General features: G+C 39.2%; 2 protein-coding genes across 2 annotated transcripts in view; both read right to left on the bottom strand.

Annotated features, from left to right (window-relative positions):
• LOC108247471 overlaps positions 1-19,175 on the bottom strand; it is a 124,935-nt gene that overhangs the window by 77,846 nt on the left and 27,914 nt on the right. The gene's annotated exons all lie outside the window — the stretch shown is intronic.
• On the bottom strand, positions 4,023-7,639 carry LOC119616709 (DNA helicase MCM8-like). Its single transcript, XM_037973741.1, has 6 exons — positions 6,916-7,639; positions 6,785-6,845; positions 6,368-6,448; positions 5,876-6,071; positions 5,574-5,787; positions 4,023-4,640 (listed from the first exon to the last, which is right to left on the bottom strand). Exons 1-6 carry the CDS (start codon positions 6,922-6,924, stop codon positions 4,392-4,394), a joined length of 810 nt encoding a protein of 269 aa, XP_037829669.1. The 5' UTR covers positions 6,925-7,639; the 3' UTR covers positions 4,023-4,391.

The following is a 19,175-nucleotide window of genomic DNA, read 5'->3' on the forward strand; positions in this document are numbered from 1 at the left end:
GATGATGGATGGATGGATGGATGGATGATGGATGGATGGATGGATGGATGGATGATGGATGGATGGATGGATGGATGATGGATGGATGGATGGATGGATGGATGATGGATGGATGGATGGATGTGGTCACATAGAGCACCTATGGTTTTGATGTGGATTTATTCCCTTTTAATAAACTTGTGTTTATCTTGTTCTTCTAAATAACTTGAATTATTCCGTCTGATTCACAGCCAGAAAAAGACACAGCACAGTTTTAACATTTTAAAAGACCAACTTTGTTTTTTCCTCATCTCTACAGCTGATTGCCTTCTGAGTCTCAAGGCAGCAGGTTAAACTGAACCAACTCAAAGCTCAGGGAAGGGGGTGAACAAAATGTCCATTCTTAAAAAAATGTTTTAGTTTATAACTAAAATTAAAATGACAATCAATAAACACTGCATGCTTTTGTGTTATTGCTGGGAATGATACAATGTTTTTATGTCAAAGAATGGGGGGCAGAAACATAAGTTGGCGACCTCAGGTGCTCCACCTGCTCCACTGAGCAGCTACCTATTCCTTTGGGCACGTTCAGTTTATTTGAGACAAATTGTGATTGGTCTGTTAAAGCGGATTATGTGAAGAAGTGTGGATGCTGTCATTTGAACCTTGATGTGTAAAGACCCGAACTAAGACCCAAGCTAAGAGCACTGAAGAGCTGAGTCTCATTTCCTTTCCAACAAACTCTGCAGCATTTTGAATAAATGATGAATGCGGCAGTGACCCAAGGTTGTGTGTAACTTAATTCTTAATTTCAAGCTTAACCAGTCGTTCTAATTGCTCGTCACAGTCCGGTCTCAGGGTCCTGTAGTAGATATTTATATGTCCATGAACTCTAGGCTGCTTGACTCATTCATACATTTCAAAAGTTTCTTCTGACTTTTCCAAAATCATCTCCAAACGTTTGTCCCAGTCTAGTCCAGGGCAGCACATCTCTTTCAACACAAAGTTTCAAGATAAAATGAGTCAGAAACAGTCTGGTACAAGTGTGATCTCATCCTTTTATATTTATTACTTGCCACAATGGAAGGAGGGCAATCATGTAACTGCCTGTGTGTATCAATGTGTCGAATGAACCATTTAAATGAAACTCTCAGAAAGTATTCACTTGATGTTTATCTACAACTGATTACATTTTGAAGTCAAGCTCAATAAAAAACAACTGAAAAATATATTTTTAAATTTACACCAGCTGCTAATCAACTACAGCAGCCATACAAAACAAACAATTTTACAGATATGGAGCTACTATTTGGTGTGTTAGCAGCCGAGAGGCATCCTGAACAAATACTTTCAGCATTAACAGTTTGCACACAATCATTGTCTAAAACCTTGGGCTGCAAGGCAACGAGTGACATGTACTCCTTCAAAGAATGCTAGTTTTGCTTATAGGCATTTGTTTTGACAAAAAAAGTAAATTACAAAATAAAATAAAAGTCATTTCTTATTCTGAAGAAACAATAACTATGAGACAGTCTCTGCAGTCAGACAGCAAGGAGCAATCTGAGGTAGGGTTGCACGATATATCGCAGTGAGCGTAGGATCGCAAATAACTTCTGCAATAAATCACAACTCATTATACTTAAAACGTCCCTAACTCCAAGAGTGCTTGACACAAAAAAATGGCTTCTTGTACTTTTACTTTTAGTGAAAAAAAAGGAAAAGAAATTGACATTTAAAAGTAAAGAGCTTTAAAAATGTGAAAAAATAGCTTGCGATTAGAAAAACAATGAAAGGTTTTGTTCCTCCTTTTTCTTTTCTCCTACTTCACATGTAAATAATAAATATAAAAACTCATCAGGTATACAATTACTTTATATTAATCTATATATTAAAAATTATCAAACACTTATAATTACATTTCCTTGCATTTTATTTCTTCACTTTTCCTTCATGTTTATTGTTGAAGTAGGAGAAAAGAGAAAGGAGGAACAAAACCTTTTGTTTTTCTAAAAGCAAGAAATTTTTTGCACATTACAGAAGCTCTTTATTTTACTTTCCAAAGCCTTTTTTTTCTTCCTAAAAAGGTAGAAACGCAAGCAGCCATTTATTTGTATTAACTTTCAGTGCGTCTTTCTTCAGGTTTCAGAGTTTTGGAACTTTCAGCACAATCAGAAACATTTTTTTAAAGATGCTCAAATCTCCAAGGTTGTTTATTTGTCTGCTTCTATGCTGCACGCTGCGCATGTTTGCCTCCACACTCTGAGTACAACAGAGTTGAACTGACAGATGCAAAGAGCAACCTTGCTGTGCCCTACCTCCATCCTTCTTGTCTCCTGTCTGCACCCGCCATAACTAATTTTTCCTGCTCTCCTAATCCTTATATATCTCTTTTTATTCTCCTGCCCTCTATCGCTCATTTCCCCCCGCCCTCTACATCATCCTCCGTCGTCTCCCTTTCCCACTCTCATCCCTCTTTTCCTATCTTCTCATCCGTCTCCTGGCTGAGCGCTTCTACCTCCTCTCCCATTTCTGTGCCGTCTTCATATATATCTCTCGCTCCGTCAGGGGTAGTGGAGGCAGCAGAGTATCATTTAGAGAAGACATGCCGAGGCGCTCTCACACACACACACACACAGAAACACATCTTAGCTCAGCTGTCCACTGTTTTTACTGTGTTTGTGGTGGGCAGCTGCTGAGCTGGATGTTAAAAAGTGCAACTGGAGCTTCGTTAGGAGAGAAGTAAGAAAAAGAGGGAAGATGTGAAGCTAAAATAGTCATTATCACAATCACGCTCGGTTTTAGCACAAACAAAACAATTAGCATGCTATAACTATAACTAAACCCTACCAGAAATTTAATTTATCAGATTATTTGTTTATATTAAGAAATTTAACCTTTGTATTCAGTCAAGCTTTCTTTTCCAAACCCTAATAGATCCTTGTAACATATTCTTTCTGAAAAGAGCTTCGACTGGTTCAAGTTTCTCATCATAGGCTGTTTTTATTAGCTAAAGAAATGCAGTGCCCTCTCAGAATAATAATTTAACTATTGTCTAAAATCTTACAAACATCCCTGGTTTTAAAGATTTGAATCCTAAGCATGCAGATGCATATTAGTGTTTTCCAAAAGACTGCAAGTGAAACTGTTGATTTTTTTTTGTTTCAAAGTCTTGAACTTTGCAACAGCAGAGACATTCAGATCATATCCACTGGCCACAGAAGGAGATGGTGTTTACAACAATAAATACTAACTATGGATCTAAGTAAATAAAAATAAACTGTAGATTTTTTTAAAAAGCTCCCAGTAAACACCAGCTAATTTTACAGTGGAACAATAACTTTAAACTGTGGTTGTTGATGATTTTATAGCCAAGTTTTTGTCCAATATGAAGATATTCTCTCTGTCTCTGTTATGTAAAAGTTAATTCAGCATTCAGACTCAGTTTTTTTTTACACGTTTTAAATGTCATGCATAATTTCTTCCATTTTAATAATTTCATTTTAAAAACAGTCTTATTTTTCTACTTTTGTCTTTTAGCAACAATTTTGTTCAATTTAACTTCCAGCTGGTCTTTAGCTACATTTAGCTTTTAGCTTGTGTTTTTTTTTCTATTTTTAGCTAACATGCTGCTACTTTGAGCTTCTAGCTAGCATTTTGTTCATTTCAGTTATCACTTCGGTCCTTATAGCTGACTGGCTTCCTCCTTTTAGCTTCTGTTTCCCTTGTTTTAACCTAAAGCTGCAGTGGGCAGCCTGTTTTAAATACATTTTTTATCTTGTATGTTGACTACATCTCCTACACATCCAGACAGCTATCAATAAACTGGAGTAACCAACAAGGAGGAAAAACTAAATAATTTTGTATTTCAGCCACAATTGGCTAACATCAGCCAAATACCATGCTTCATGCTGAAATTACTGATTAGACAGTCAACCCATCTGTCTCCATGCCCCCCNTGTACATTTAGTCATATTTAGATCTGTTTAGTTTAGCTTAGCTTATTTAGACAATTAGTTATCATTGTATCTTGTACCTGTCTGTAATTTTGTTTTCTGTAACTCTGTCTGTAATTTTGTTCTTGTGTTGTAAAGCACTTTGAGTCGCCTCGTGCTGAAAAGTGCTATATAAATAAATGTACCTACCTAACAGCACTGATTGCAGTGGTTATTGGGAAAGTTTTAAACACAGATCTTGTGTGATCAGTTAGTGCTGCCACCACACCAAATTCTCTAAAACTGACTGGGTTTAGGCATTTTTGTGATTTGTAATATTAGTTGTCTATGGCAGCCATCTTGAATTGTGTTACCTCCAAATGTTATGTGTTGTAGATGTACCTGTAAGGATTCCCATCTGCAGGTTTCATTAAAGTTGTAAAACCATCCCCTTCACCTCTGGCGGTGGGACTGATTCATCTAAAGAGCTTTATCTTGTGTGTTTGGTGAGCGACCTGCCTCGGTGAGTCGGATCAAAGACTCCAGCTGCCGTGTGGTGATGGGCGTGGCATCAGCAGAATGAGCCTGAGCTCTCAGGGACAGATAGAAGTCCTGCAGGGTTTGTGCTGCTTCAGGAGAGAGGGAGGGACGGACGTACTGCCGAGCGTAGCTGATGTACTTCCTCAACAAGCACGCAGGAAGCAGGTCCACAGATTCACCTGCAGGAATCTCCAAACAAACACACATCGGACATAAACACAAATGTTTCAAATAATGAGCTGTCAGGTGTCTGAGGTCCTGGCTTTTTTCTTTTGCAGATTCATCCAGCCTTTCTCACTAATTGTGATTCAGCATTCATATTATTGTTTTCCTGTGTTTTGTTGCTGGAAGGACTGATTGTCCTCCAACTACTTCTGCACACTTTGTGCTCGTTTAGTCATCCATATTTAAATTGTTCAGCTGCTATGACTTTTGGTTTTTGTAACTTTTATACTTTTCATTTGATTTAACTTAATTTACAAATATTGTTCTCATAGGAATACCTGCTAATAAAATGCTGAGTCAGCATTCAGACTATTTTCCTGTTTAAACTTTCTTTTGTACAGGTTTAAACTTCCACAGTTTGCCATTTTAACAATTTATATATCAAAATGTTCAGCTTGTTCTGAAATAGTGTGCTGTGACTTTTGAGTGTTGTAATTTTTATACTTTTATATCATTTTATTTAAAATAAAATTCCCCATAGAAATACACTGGGATCTGTAGAACTTATTCAAAAACATCGTTCCCCAAAAACTAATCTATTTTTGTCTTCTTCAGCTACTTTTAGCTCTTTGTTCCTTTTGGCATTTTAGCTAGTTTTGCTGCTTTTAGCTACAATTCTTGCTGTTTTTCCTTGTAATGTATCATATTTAGCTGGTCTTCTGCTCATTTGTTTCTTTTTGTTTTTTACTTTAACGACTCAGTTTCTTCATGTTCAGCACATGTCAGCAGTCATTTATCCCTCTGCGTTTTAGAAGGAAATGTAATCTTTCATTTTAATGTTGCCTTCATAAAAAGTAATATATCGAGCATTATTCCTTAATGTTTTCACAACATGTTATTTTCCAGCTTCATGTTAAAAGCATTCTGAATCATCTGTGGGTTTTTAATGTTCTGTACCTGCAAACGGTCAGACAGAGGCATGGCTGAGTGTTGCAGCAGGATGGAGGGCTCTAACTCGGCGCTGGTCCTGGTGACCGTGGCGCTGCTGGTTCGGCCTTTTCCTGCCCTGTTTGCCATGACGTGCTCTGACAGCCGACGATCGTGTGACTCGTCTGGGATGTCCAGGAGGAGGAATACAACATCAAACCGAGAGAGCAGAGCCGAACTCATCCTACAGACAAAACCAGTAATAATATCACATCCTTCAGCAGAAGATGCAAAGAATATTGGACTTTCCTGTTGCCAATGATCAAACTCACTTCAGATTTTCTGAGACAGTCTTGCCTCTGTTGTAGTGTCCCCCGATGGGGTTAGCTGCAGCAACAACAGATGTCCTGGCAGGCAGAGAGGAGACGATACCAGCTTTAGCCAGACTCACAGACTGCTGCTCCATAGCTTCTAACAGAGCCTGCTGCTGGTTACCCAACTTATCAAACTCATCAATGCAGCACAGTCCTGAAACAGGAACAATACAAACATCCAGGAAATCCATGAATGTGAAGAGGATCGACTCACAAAGACTCCAATTCAGATGACTTCTAAGGTTTTATTTCCAAGTTGGTTTTGTTTTAAATTCCTCTGTGAGCTGAGAAACTGCAGCTTTGGCTTCTTTAACAATCTGACTACCCGTAACTGGGTGAATCAGAGGTTCTATAGCTCCAAATCTAAACGTAATACAGGATGAAAAGTAAAGCATATAAACACATCAAAGCTGCAAACTGACTTCTAATCAAAGATTTTAAGTTTTGCACCTTGATCAGCCAACACCAAGGCTCCTGCCTCCAGAGCGTAATCTCCTGTCCCCGAGTCTCGAGACAAACTCACCGTCAGTCCTGCACAAACAAACACATCATGGTACTCCTCCACAGCTCTTACAGCTTTCATTTTCACATTCTGTCCTCCAGACTGGTTCAGGTTCTTTCAGTGATATATATATATTTGTTTTTTACCTTTTTGTCTGGAAGCTTACTTTGCAGTGTTGCCCTTACCATAGCAGAAACTATGATGGTAAAGGCTTTCCCCTCAATTATTTATTCATTCATTTCTATTCTTTCAGTAAGATCCCACTTATATGAATATTATTTTGGAGTTTAATCACTATATAAACCGTAGATGTAATCATAGTTCATTTTTATGTCAGCACACTTGTAATTTAAGAGGATAAAAACCTGTGGTGCTGGTACTGTTTCCACACACATAGATTCCCCTGGGGGCCACATGGCATACTGCCTACAAACAGAAACACAAAGCAGATGATGAAGCAGTCTCAGCCAACACTTTGTTTTCTGTCCTGTCCTACCTGTAACATCTGGCTCTTCCCCAGTCCGGGGTCCCCCACTATCAGGATGTGAGGATCGCCCCTCACTGGGACGCTGTTCTTGCCTGTGTGTTTCTGTCTGCCTCCAAACAACGCCAAAGCAAGAGCAGCCTTCACCAACTGCAGATACACAAGAACAGAACCAGCTGAAATAAACTGACACAACACAGAACTTTAGCAGTCCATGGAAAACAAGTATTTGTTGGAAAAAGAAAAGGAGGCCTAACATTACGTCATTTTTATCACCTGTCACTGAAAGGATAGGTCTGTGTTCACTCATTTGCACCGTTCCAAAATATCTCATAATTCACTGAACTTTAGGAAAGTCATCATTAAATTCACAACTTTTGGAATCAATCTAATTCAAGATGGCCACCACAGCAAAGCAGTCTTAGCAAACACAAAAATGGCCACAACTCAGAACGTTTTACAGCCACTGAGCAAAAATTAGCATGTTAGAAGCTGAAACGGACCCCCAACTTATACTCTGAGCCCAAACTGCACAAGATCTTAGTTTAAAACTTTGACACTGAAGCTGCATATAAAATCTATCCTAAATACACTTTTTATCCTGAACCTTATCTGTGTCCACAAAGCTTGAAGAGTATCAATAAATCAGAGTGACCAAAAAGACACAGTTGACTAAGTGTCATTCAATACCTTGTTTTGTGCTGGAATTTATGACTGAATGGACACAACCCATCTGTCTCCATGCACCCCCCCCTCCACCCTCCACCCGTCTCCATGCACTCTCAATGTGCCCAAACTGTGTTTACAGCAGGTTCTACTGCAGAGTACTGCTGTACTGAGGAGATGCAGCAGCAGCCTGATTCTTCTTTAACTTGAAGAACAACTACCAGGGGCAGAAAAAGAATGATTCCATAAATAGTCACGTTGGTTATTTGCATTCATAGGGATAATTGTTTTCTTACCAGGGAGTTAGCCACTGTATTTTAAAAGGACCACAAATGCTCAACAGCGCCCTCATCCAGCTGAGTGTGACGGTGCGTTCAGGGGCCTTAGAGGCGTGGCTTTGGGAGGAGCTCTGAGGTGAGGTGGTGGGAGGTGTTGGTACACTGCATACTGCAGCTTTAAACAACTTAGTTTCAACTAAGTGTCTGTATATTTCCTGTATGACTTTGTAAGATTTTGTTGTTGGCGTCTGACATCCAAGAGGCTTTAGGTAAATGAGTTTTTGATAATGAATTCAAAAGACATATTTTTGTTTATTGATCTGATCCTCATCATGTGTTTTAGAACAAACTTAGGTGAGAAAAAGTTCAAATGTCCCAAATGTAAAAATTAGTTTTCTCTTTAAAAGACAGATTTTAAATGCAATCTCACAAAACTAAAAATTCAATTTTATCAATCTCAATTTTTGGGTTCCATGAACTAACAATTTATATATATATATTAAACATTAAATTAGAAATTTATATCTAACTATGCTGAGTTTCCAAATGCAAATGAGTTAAAGATAAATCTTTATTTTGAATTGTTTATATATATGGTTACATTTCATGGTTATTGATTTATGTTGTTTATTTTTTGTTACACTTGATCTACATCAATTGTTAGACATTTTATACTACTTCTAAATCAAATTATCCAACATAAAACAGAAGGGTAGACAAAATTAGAGGAAGGAGTGAGGATGAGGAGGAGGAAGGCAGTGGATTGAGAAGAAGGGAGCGATGGAAACAGGAATGAAAGAGGAAAAAAGCGAGGCGGCAGCAGCGGCGGCGGGAGGAAAAGCAATCCTGTTGGCTCTGATAGATTTCTGGGAGAACAATGTTATCTCTGTCTACCCCTCCACACACACACACTCGGACACACACACACGCACACAAACACATCTTGTAATAGAGAGAGCTAACAAATCTTTGTGGAGAAGTACATGTATCCGCCGCCTTTATTTTACAACCAGGAGACGCTTTGAAGGCGGCGCGGCAGACTTACAAAGGAGTCAAACTGGCCTGAAATAGAAACACAGTCAAACTGAATACAAATCTGTGTGTGTGTGTGTAGTGGCTGTGGTTTCTCAATGTTGGTTTATTTACATTCAACACTGCATGAGGCCACGCATAGAGAAAAAGAACGATGGAAGGCAGAAATAGCAGTGATAGAAAATCTGAGGCAGGTGATACTGAAGCTGTGGTGAAGGAGTGACAGACATGTTTGATCAGGTGACCATGACATGTCTACAAGCAGTACAGCTACTCTGTTGTTCAGCAAATACTCCACTACATTTAAAAGTCTGTCATTTCTCAGGGAATGCATGTCACCTGCAGTGTTTCGGGAGTTCTAGCTGTTTTGGTCAAACCTTAAAAAAATGTTATGTAATTTGACACCGTATTGGAAGATCTCATGTGGCCTGTTAGAGCTCAGAGTATGTGTCATGGATGACTCTCAGCTACCAAATTTTAACTCTGTCCAGCCGAGTTATAGCTTTTTCTGTGCGTTTTCTAAGGTTGATCAGCTGTTTCACGTGGCACTCTATGGACTGAGCTTCTTCCTAAAGTTAATAAGTTGCAGATGTACATCCAATGATTACTTCAGTTGATCCAAAATGCTGCTGTTAGTTCTGATGAGAGATCAGATTTCTCCAGTTTTAGCTTCTCTCCATTGGCTTCTTGTCAAATTTTAGATTTTAAAATCTATCTTCTAACACACAAAGCTCTCATCAACCAAGCTCCATCTTAGATTAAAGATCTTGTTGTTCCATATTTTCCTAACAGAGAACTTTGCTCTCAGACTGCAGGTTTACTTGTGGTTCCTGGAGTTTCTAAAAGTAGAACAGGAGGCAGAGCTTTCAGTTCTCAGGCTCCAACTTCCAGTTTCTGTCTGTGAGGCTGACACCCTGTCTTCTTTCAGGACTGGACTTAAGACTTTCCTTTTTGATCAATCCTATAGTTAGGGTTGGGTTTCCTGAGTTATCCCTTAGTTCTGCTGCTGTAGGCTCAGACTGCTGGAGGACAAACTGACCACATTTCCTCACTCTGCTGCTGTCTTTATTCTTTCTATGCTCCATGTTTATGCATGCAATTGTTGTTGTCATTATTGTGGTTTTCGTTAGTTTTCTGCTAATAGAAACTACACACGGACCAGTGCTTCTGTGTTTGTCCCTTTCCTGTCCTCTCAAACCTCAGCCAGCTGTGGCAGATGGCTGGTTCTGGGTCTGCTGGAGGTTTCTTCCTGTTAAAGGGAGACATTCCTGCTGCTCAGGATCATAGAGTGAGACTAAGGGAAGATTTGATGCAATCTGTTGTCTTCCTTAGATAATGTTTACTAATCGATGTTTCATATTGTACTGTATGTAAACGTATTGTGTCATAATAGTAATTTTCTTATTGTCTTTTGATTTCAATCTGGGTATGTTTTATCAGAACTTGTTATTTTTGTTGTACAGTGCTCTGGGATAACTTTTGTTGTCAATTTTGCACTATACAAATAATCTGAATTGAACTGAATTACTTTCTGAGAGTTTCATTAAAATTTGTCCACTGCTTTATGAGAACACAACAAACAAGCACATACACACGTGCAGACACAGTCAAACACTTTATCACTTTCTGCCTTCAGATGTTAATCAGTTTTAATCTGACTGTTGAGCAGCTTTGATTTACAGACATGACAGCTTTGGCTCTAAAGTTTAAAAGCTTCTTCATCCAGTCAAAAACTGTTGTGTTGAAAAAGCAAGGTGACATTTTTAGACCTCCTGAAGGATTAAAAATTACTGACAGATTTCCTCACAAACCTCATGAGTTTGGGCTGGTCTGTGTGAAAAGAGGAGGTGGAAATGTTCCCTTCATGTTTGTCTCTCATATTGAGCTCAGGTTTCTGTCGTGACCTTGTCTTGACCCTAATCAGATTGTTCTGATCACTGGCAGACAATGTCATCCTCCTGAGGGGCATCGAATCAGAGAGCACTTTTACAGATTTTCTTTGACAACTAACAGGAGTTTTTAAAAAACATTACCAACTATCATAAAATGTGGGCAATCATGTAATTGTATGTGTGTGTGTTTGTTTATCTGTTTTGATTGGTTCATGAACAATGGGACATATTTTAAATTCAGAAATAATTATTGGATGTAAATCTACAGGACTTAACTTTGAGTTAACTTGATTCAAGCAAACAAAAATGGCCGACTCAGCCAGTTTTACAGATAATGAGCTAAAACTTGAAGAAGTAGCAGCTGAAACTGGTCTCCAACAAACGCTGTTAGCTCTATCTGATCATACAGGATCGGTGTTTAAAACTTTCATAATAATTATTGGAATCAACTCTGTTGGTTAGAAAATATCTAACAAATCACTGAATGAAGGAAACTTTTAGAAAGCAAATGCATGACTGATTAAGTTTTGGAGTCACCTGGTTAGATGACGGCTGCCACAGCTAATCAACTTTAACCAACAGAAAATGCCTATAGGTCAATAAATGGTTCAGATATTGAGCTGAAAAGTGGTGTGGTAGCTGACAGTCATTGACAACACATAGTCCAAGCATCAACAGGCTGCAAGATTTCACATGAGATCATGCATTATGTTGTTTCCAATGTTTGATAAAAACTGCTATAGTTCTGTCGTTTCTGTTAGTCTAATACAGTGGCACAAAGGCAGGAGGGCGAGATGCATTCCTTCATGAAATGCTAGGCTTTTCATTATTATTGGAAATGATCTGAGCCAACAGAGTTCAAACATGCTCTGTGTCGGGTGCAGAGGAAGCCTGCAGGCATTCAGTAAATGAGTTTGTAGTTTCTCTGTGACAGAAACACAGGAAGTAAAGGCAAAGAGTCAGGCTGACCTGAACAACAGACACACCTCACCTCCCAGTGGCATACAGATGTGTTTATACTCCTCTGCTTGTTTGTTTGCCCTCTGTCCTGCAGGGTGATTAATGGGGTGACTGTCACCCGCCCAGTGATCACTGATTTATCAAAAGCAATCATTTTTACAGATGTTTACTTCACTTTTCAATTACAGATTTTTCATCATTCTTGTCTGTTGTAGAAAGGCAGGAGATAATGTTTCTGCCTGTGTCTGTATGTTTGTCTATCTGTTAGCAAAGTCTCTTGTGAACCAGTGAACAAACTTGAAAGAAAGTCTCAAAAAGTAATCACTGGATGTATCTTTACAACTGATCAACATTAGGTGTCAACCAAATTCAAGATGACTGCCACAGCTAATCACTTTAACCAACACAAAAATGGCTTGCATAGTCAGTTTTATAGATATTGTGGCTGTAGCTAAGAGGCACGTCTAAAACATGCACCAGTTGCCAATCTCCTGAAACACTGGGCAACTTTCAGGATGTGATCACTGAATGTACCAACACAACCGATTCACGATGGCTGCCACAACTAGTTGACTTTCGATTTGACTCCATCGTTTTTTAACATAAGATAATCTTAGTTTAAAAGTCTGGCATGAAGGGTGACAGGCAATATGCATTACTTCAAGGAATGCTAATATTGGAGTTAAAACCACACACGTCTCACCATCATTATAACAAAATCCCTGATTAAAGCTTCAGATTGTGTTACTTTGTGACAAGTCAGCAAACCAGACGGCATGAAATAGAGATGCTTTCCCACAATGCAACACAAGCAATCATGTGGCATTTTACACTCATCACAAACGGTCACAAAGTGTGAAACCATCCCGGAGTTCAGCCTTTGAGCGTGTGCACACTTGGAAGTACAAAGCTGAGGTGCTGCCGTGTGATTTTTTTATTCTTTTTTTCTTTAATAAATGTGCCCTTTTGTCTGTGCGAACCTGTCAAAATTAGATTAGTTTTCCACTGCAAGGGTGGCCTTTACACAAACACTCAGACAGTCAGGCAAATCTTCACACACACACACACACACACAAATTCAGGGATAAACTTTACTTTAGCTTCGCTGTGTGTGTGAAGCCAATTCATTTTGCCACAAGTGGTCCCAGATTGGATCTGGTCAGAGTCCCATTACGCCCCACCTTGGCTGACCTTAAAAAACTCCCAACAAACACACACAAATGCACAACATTACATAATAGCCTTCCTCAGACGCAGGTCAGGTCATCAGCTCTCTCTCTCACACACACACACACACACACCTCCTCCCACTGCCACAGACAGACACACAGGCTTATTGATTGGGACGTTATTTAGATGGGATCTTTTAATATTTTTAGTTAGCTTTTTGCTACTTTTAGATACTGTTCTGTTTGTGAATTTTAGCTTTTAGGTAGCCTTTTGCTACATTTAGCTACTCTGCTGTTAATTTTAGTTTGCAGTTAGCATTTTGCTATTTCTAGCTTTTAGACAGTTTTTTGATACATTTGCCTTCCAGCTAGCCTTTTGTTACTTTAAGCTTTTAGTCGAGGTCTTGCTAGTTTTGGCTTTTAGTTCAAGTTTTGCTTTTTTAGCTTTGATGATTTCCTTTCAGTTTCTGCAAACTTCTGAACTCACTGAATTTTCACAGAAAAGGCAGTTTCTCTTGTTTCAATTTTAGATTTCTTTCAAAATAAACTATGATGACCAAACACGATGCTGAGAGGCTCCACGTTGTGTCTTGTTTGTTCTGTTTTTGGCGAGGGGGAGTGGGTGGTAGGTGTTCTGAGGAAAAAAGCACTCTGACTGGAAAAGCACCATTAGGAAACAACTTTGCGTGCCACTACCAGGTGCAGGTGTAAAAAAAAAAAGAAAGATGACCACAACTGTTGTGTTAATTCTCAAATTTGCCCAGAATTATGGACTTTAAATGTTCAGAAATCCCTGCCCATTCCTACAAGTACATAAATGCACAAAATGGCACTGAGGTTGGCCTGCTCAGACACAGGTCAGGTCATCTGCTCAGACACACACGCCCCTCCCCCCTCCCCCCACTCCCACAGACAGACACAGGAATATTGATTGTAACGTTATCTAGATGGGATCATTCTTATTGATTCAGAAAGACGGGTCACTCTGATCGATGCTATCTGCTTGTCTGCTGTGTCATTAGAGCAGAGCCTGAGTGCCAAAATATCTGACTGTGTTTCTGGAAAGGCCACCAAGCAGGAGGAGGAATTACATGTTTGATCTCAGGTATCAACAGAGGCCGACACTGCTGACGTGCCCCGTGGCAAGGGCATCTATATGTCATCTGTCCACGCTGCTCAAAGGACTTGTACTGAACATCGGCTAGCAGCCAGTAAACACAGATAACAATCATTTGGCTCCTTTATGGACTATCTGAAAGCACCAGTCCTTCAAATAATTTTGCCTATTTCATTTTTGCTCTCAGCTGAGGTGTTGTTTTGAAAAAATAAGCTCACCCTGACCTCAAATTTAAAGGCCAGTCTTTCAGAAAGTGTACTGCACTCAGAAGAGATGCATGATTGCTTGGGAGACCAGCAACAACAACACATTCTCATCCTCTGAGTCTCATGCAGCACCAACATTTCCTGCTTTTCTTTCATAGTTTTGCTTGTACTCTTAGATAAAAATAAATAATCATAATTTATGTCAAAGATCTTTCCATGTAGGTAAACCAATGGAACATTTGCTTGACTAAAAAAATCAAAATACATTTTAGATTTTTTTCAGGTGTTCTTACCTCGCTGCTGTATGTTCAAATATGCATTTTTTATATATCTGTTTATATTTAACTAGTTATTTGAGGCTTAAAAACAGTGTCATGTGCACCAGCTGCACTGTGACCCTGAATGGAAAAGCAGGTAAAGGAAATGGATGGATGGACAGCAGCAAGGTAAGAACTATGTGAATCAACAAAATCAACACGTGAAAAACAAATTCTGAGTGTATTTTGATTTTTTAGTCAAGAAAATGTCTAAAGAAGTCAGTTGAATGGAGGGGTGAATGAATCTATCAGTCCTGCTGATCAGCTGATCCAGTTAGTCCAAAGGTTTGCTCAACTTCCTTCAAACTGATACCTGCAGTTGTCTCTCAGCTCCGTCAGCCTAAAGAGTCTTTGCTCAGCACTCAGACACTTTGACCAGGTTCTAAAATTATTTCAGTCTAACCTCAAATGAACAAAAACACATAACACCTGTGGTGCAGTGGTAGGGCTGCTGTCTTGGGACCAGAAAGTTGCAGGTTTGATTCCCCACCATGCACTAATGTTGCAGTGTCCTTGAGCAAGACAGGTAATTCCTAACTGCTCCCCAGGTTAAAGAGCTTAAATAGCTGCTCGCTGCTCCACTTGTGTGTATCCCACATGTGTGATGAGTCAAATGCAGAAAACAAATTTCATCTTTGGAGGGGTACATACAACGATGGCAACATATTTCACTTACAACAGACGCCCTCATTTTTAATAAATAAAGCCAAAATGGAAAAGCTTTGACAAAGATTGCTCTCCAGTTCCTGATCCAGCAGCTTGTAGAACCTCCTTTAGCAGCATTAACTCTCAGCAGTGGTTTTCTGTAGGACTTCATCAGCCTCTCACATGGTTGTGGAGGAACTTCAGCCCACTCTTCTTTCTAACATTGCTTCAGTTCAGTGATGTTTGCAGATATTTGTTTCTGCTCAGCTCTCTGAGGTCCCACCACAGCATTTCAGTCAGGTTGAGGTTCTGGACTTTACCTGGACCACTGCAGCTTCTTGATTCTTTTCTTTTTCAGCCGTTCTGTTGTAGATCAGCTGCTGTGTTTGGGATCATTGTCCTGTTGCATCATGACCCAGTTTGGTCCAAGATTCAGCTGTCAGACAGATGGCCTCACATTTTACTGCAGAATCCTTTGGTCTACAGAGGAGGTCATGGTCAATGACTGCAAGGAGCCCAAACCATCAGCCATCACCAGATTCATTCAGATGAAACTTTACAAACCTGAGTCATGCCGCCATGTTCTTTGTAAGGAAAAGAAACGTTCTCCTGCAACTCTTCCAAACAAGCCATACTTGTTCAGGCTTTTCCTAATTGTCTTGTCATGACCTTTGACCTCTAACCTGCTAACTGAGGTCTGTAGAGTCTGAGATAGAGCTGTTTTTTGAAATTTCTTTAAGCATTGTATGAAAATGTTGGAATGTCCACTCCTTTCAAGACTGACAGCTGTTTTGATGAAATGTTTTTACACTTGTGAATAAACTTTCTCTCTGTAGATGGACTCCAAGTTATTTGTAAATTACTTTTAACACTTCCCAGATTAATGGGCAGCAACAGTTGCTTCTCTAAGGTCATTGCTGATGTTTTTCCTCTTTGGCATTGTGTTAACACACACCTGTACGCTCCAGAGCAGCAAACTAACAAAGCTCTGCTTTTATAGAGCTGATGATGATCAGGTAATCTATGATCAGCAGCTGTATTTATTTAAAACATATTTATACAAAAAGAAAAAATGTCTGTGTTAAAGAATGCACTTCATCTTCTTCTTTATCTTTCAGCTGTTTCCTTTTCAGAGGTCACCACATCGAGTCATCCTCCTCCATCTAACTCTGTCCTCTGCATCCTCTGTCCTCACTCCAACTACCTCCATGTCCTCTCTAGCTGCATCCATATATCTCCTCTTTGTCTTTTTCCTGGAAGCTGCATCTCTAACATCCTTCTACCAATATACCCACTGTCCCTCCTCTGCACGTCCACATCTCAGTCTGTCCTCTATGACTTTACCTCCCAATCATTCAACCTGTGCTGTACCTCTGATGTCCTCATTCCTAATCCTGTCCATCCTTGTCCCTCCCAAAGAGAACCTCAACATCTTCAGCTCTGCCACTTCCTGTTCTGTCTCCTGTCTTTTTGTCAGTGCCACTGTCTCCAAACCATACATCATAGCTGCTCTCACCACTGTGTTGTAAACCTTTCCTTTGACCTTTGCTGCCACCTTTTTGTCACAAATCACTTTTCTCCATCCACTCCCTCCTGCCTGGACTCTCTTCTTCACCTCTTTATCACACTCCTTGTTTTCCTGGACAGTGGACCCTAAGTCCTTGAAGTCCTGCACCTTTGTGACCTCTGACCTTGTAGCCTCACTGTTCCACCTGCCTCCTCTCATTCACACACAGGTACTCTGTCTTTCTACAGCTGACTTTCAAAGAATGCACAAAGTCATTAAAACATTGACATGAAAGCATCTTCTGGGAAGATTATTCTAAACATAATAATAAAATCTCATTTGTATATTTAGTTAGATTCAGGAGTCTGGTCACAAATCACTGCTGTTTATTTGACAAACATCTTCTATAAAGTTTCTTTCACGGAGCATCACTTTTTGACCTCCAGGTGTCTTTAGCCTGAAATGCTCCTTTGAGTATCGACAGAAATGTTTCAGGATTTATCTCATCTTCTTGTGGCTGCGAGGACAAGAGGTTCACACAATGACAGGAGTGAATAGTCGCACACTATCTTTCCATCACACACAAACACACACACACACACACTGCAGAGTCGCCTGCAGTCAAGCGTGTCTTATTGGCCTTCTGTTTGACTTCCTATTCAGCTCAGTGTGTGAGAGTGAGTGTCAGTGTGACGGTGTGAGAGATCCAGATGGAGATGGGTTTATAATCACAGGACAGTTGTTGTTTTTATTATTATTTTATCGTTGTTTTTACTGCTCAATAAACTGACAATGAAGAGCAGAGAGGAGGAGAGAGCTGATTTAAGGAGGAAATCATAAACAGAAAGTTAAATGATGAATGTCTTATTAAAGAAAAAAAAGGAAATAACAAATATGGTAAATGAGGAGAAAGCAATGATGAAAACAGGAAAAGCAAGCTCTTATATTAAAGGCCTAGCATCCCTTAAAAGAGTGGATATCGTCCGCTCATGCCACAGTTTTGGTCTAAGATAATTTTATGATGAAAAATGAAAGCACTGCAGCCATTTTGGTCAAACTCTGAAAATAACGTTGTACATGATCCCCTGCAATGGTGGTGTGCTGTGTGGTGTGACTGACTGTCAACTACTACCACTCCAAGTTCCAGCTCAGTATCTGTAAAATTTATTGAGGAATATCCATTTTTGTGAAAGCTAAAGTTGATAAACATTATAGCTCCTTTGCCTTAAGCGGCGGGTGATAATAAAGAGTAGGGATGGAAGAAAAAAGGGGGAAAAGGTGAGTATAGAGAAGACAAAAGAAAGATGAGACAGACAGATGAGAGAAGAAGCTAATAAAGATGGAAAATGTGTTGAAAGCACAACTACAAATGGAGGATGAAAGAAGAGAAGCGAACAAGACAAAAGATGCACAGAAGAAAGTAAAAATTTGTGGGAAAAGGATGGGTGAGCAATGAGCAGAGTCTTTATCCATGCAAGAGTAAAATAACAATAAAAAAACAGGTTCAAACTAGATAAGACTGAGGACAAAGACAAAAAGAGACGAGGAGAGCATAGACAAGATGCAGGGATGAGTAAAAAAGCAAAGGGCTGGTACCCTAACATCTAAAGAGAACAGAGCACTTTAAATAATGTCAGGACTCCTTCAACTAAAAGACAAACAAGTTGTAAAAGTCAAGTTAAAACCAAAGCAGAGACTAAAGGTGAACACAAAGAGGTGATGATGAGAGCTGAAAGAAAGCACATTTTTAGTTGAAAGGGATATGAAAGACAAATGAGGATAAGAGAAAATATGAGTACAATTAGGAAAAAAAAAAATACAGAAATATGCAAAAAAAAAAATTTAAAGGCTCAGCATTTCTTGAAGTTATGTTGCCTACTATCTTTCATGCCAAAATTAAGAGCAGTTCAGTAGATACTTGCAACATATGGATATTTCTTTTGGCATTAGTGATATACATTCAATACCACCAATTTAATTCAACATTTTTCAGTTTACCCAGCTAACTCTTAAAGCTAGTGCTTAAAGCTAAACAACACACTTACCGTTAAAGAGAAGAGACAAGTTTAATCAGACAAAAAGATGAGCAGAAATAGGTTTTCATCACATTTTGGAGTCATGGTGCACCGCATGACCAGCACTGGACTACTGGGGCTGAATAACAAAGTTCACCATCACCTGGCATATTTCTTCTCTTTAAAATAGGAAACAGCTTCACAAACAACATAAACACACGCTGTTTTTACTGAAATGTGAAGATACTGAGGCGTCAAACAAGAGATGGCACTGATTTTAATAACTTTACTGTTTATGGTCTAGGGTTGCCAACTGTTCCTTAAAAACAAGGAATTGTCCCATATTTAAAACTAAAAAGACACATTCCTTATCAAATTGATAAGGATCACCTTTTGTTCCTTATTTTTAAGAGCCAGTGTAAATGTGTTTAAAGGTGATAAATGAAACAGGTAAAACAGGGATTTTGT

This window comes from Kryptolebias marmoratus, linkage group LG22 (genome assembly GCF_001649575.2).
Source record: "Kryptolebias marmoratus isolate JLee-2015 linkage group LG22, ASM164957v2, whole genome shotgun sequence".
Lineage (NCBI taxonomy): Eukaryota > Metazoa > Chordata > Actinopteri > Cyprinodontiformes > Rivulidae > Kryptolebias > Kryptolebias marmoratus.

What these genes read in the sequence shown, in the direction of transcription:
- LOC119616709 (XM_037973741.1), bottom strand. An exon ending in CTTGGTGTTGGCTGATCAAG is followed by an intron (nt 6,072 to 6,367) that starts GTGCAAAACTTA and finishes TTCCTGTTTCAG; the next exon opens with GACTGTGCTGCATTGATGAG. An exon ending in ACTGTCTCAGAAAATCTGAA is followed by an intron (nt 5,788 to 5,875) that starts GTGAGTTTGATC and finishes TTTTGTCTGTAG; the next exon opens with GATGAGTTCGGCTCTGCTCT.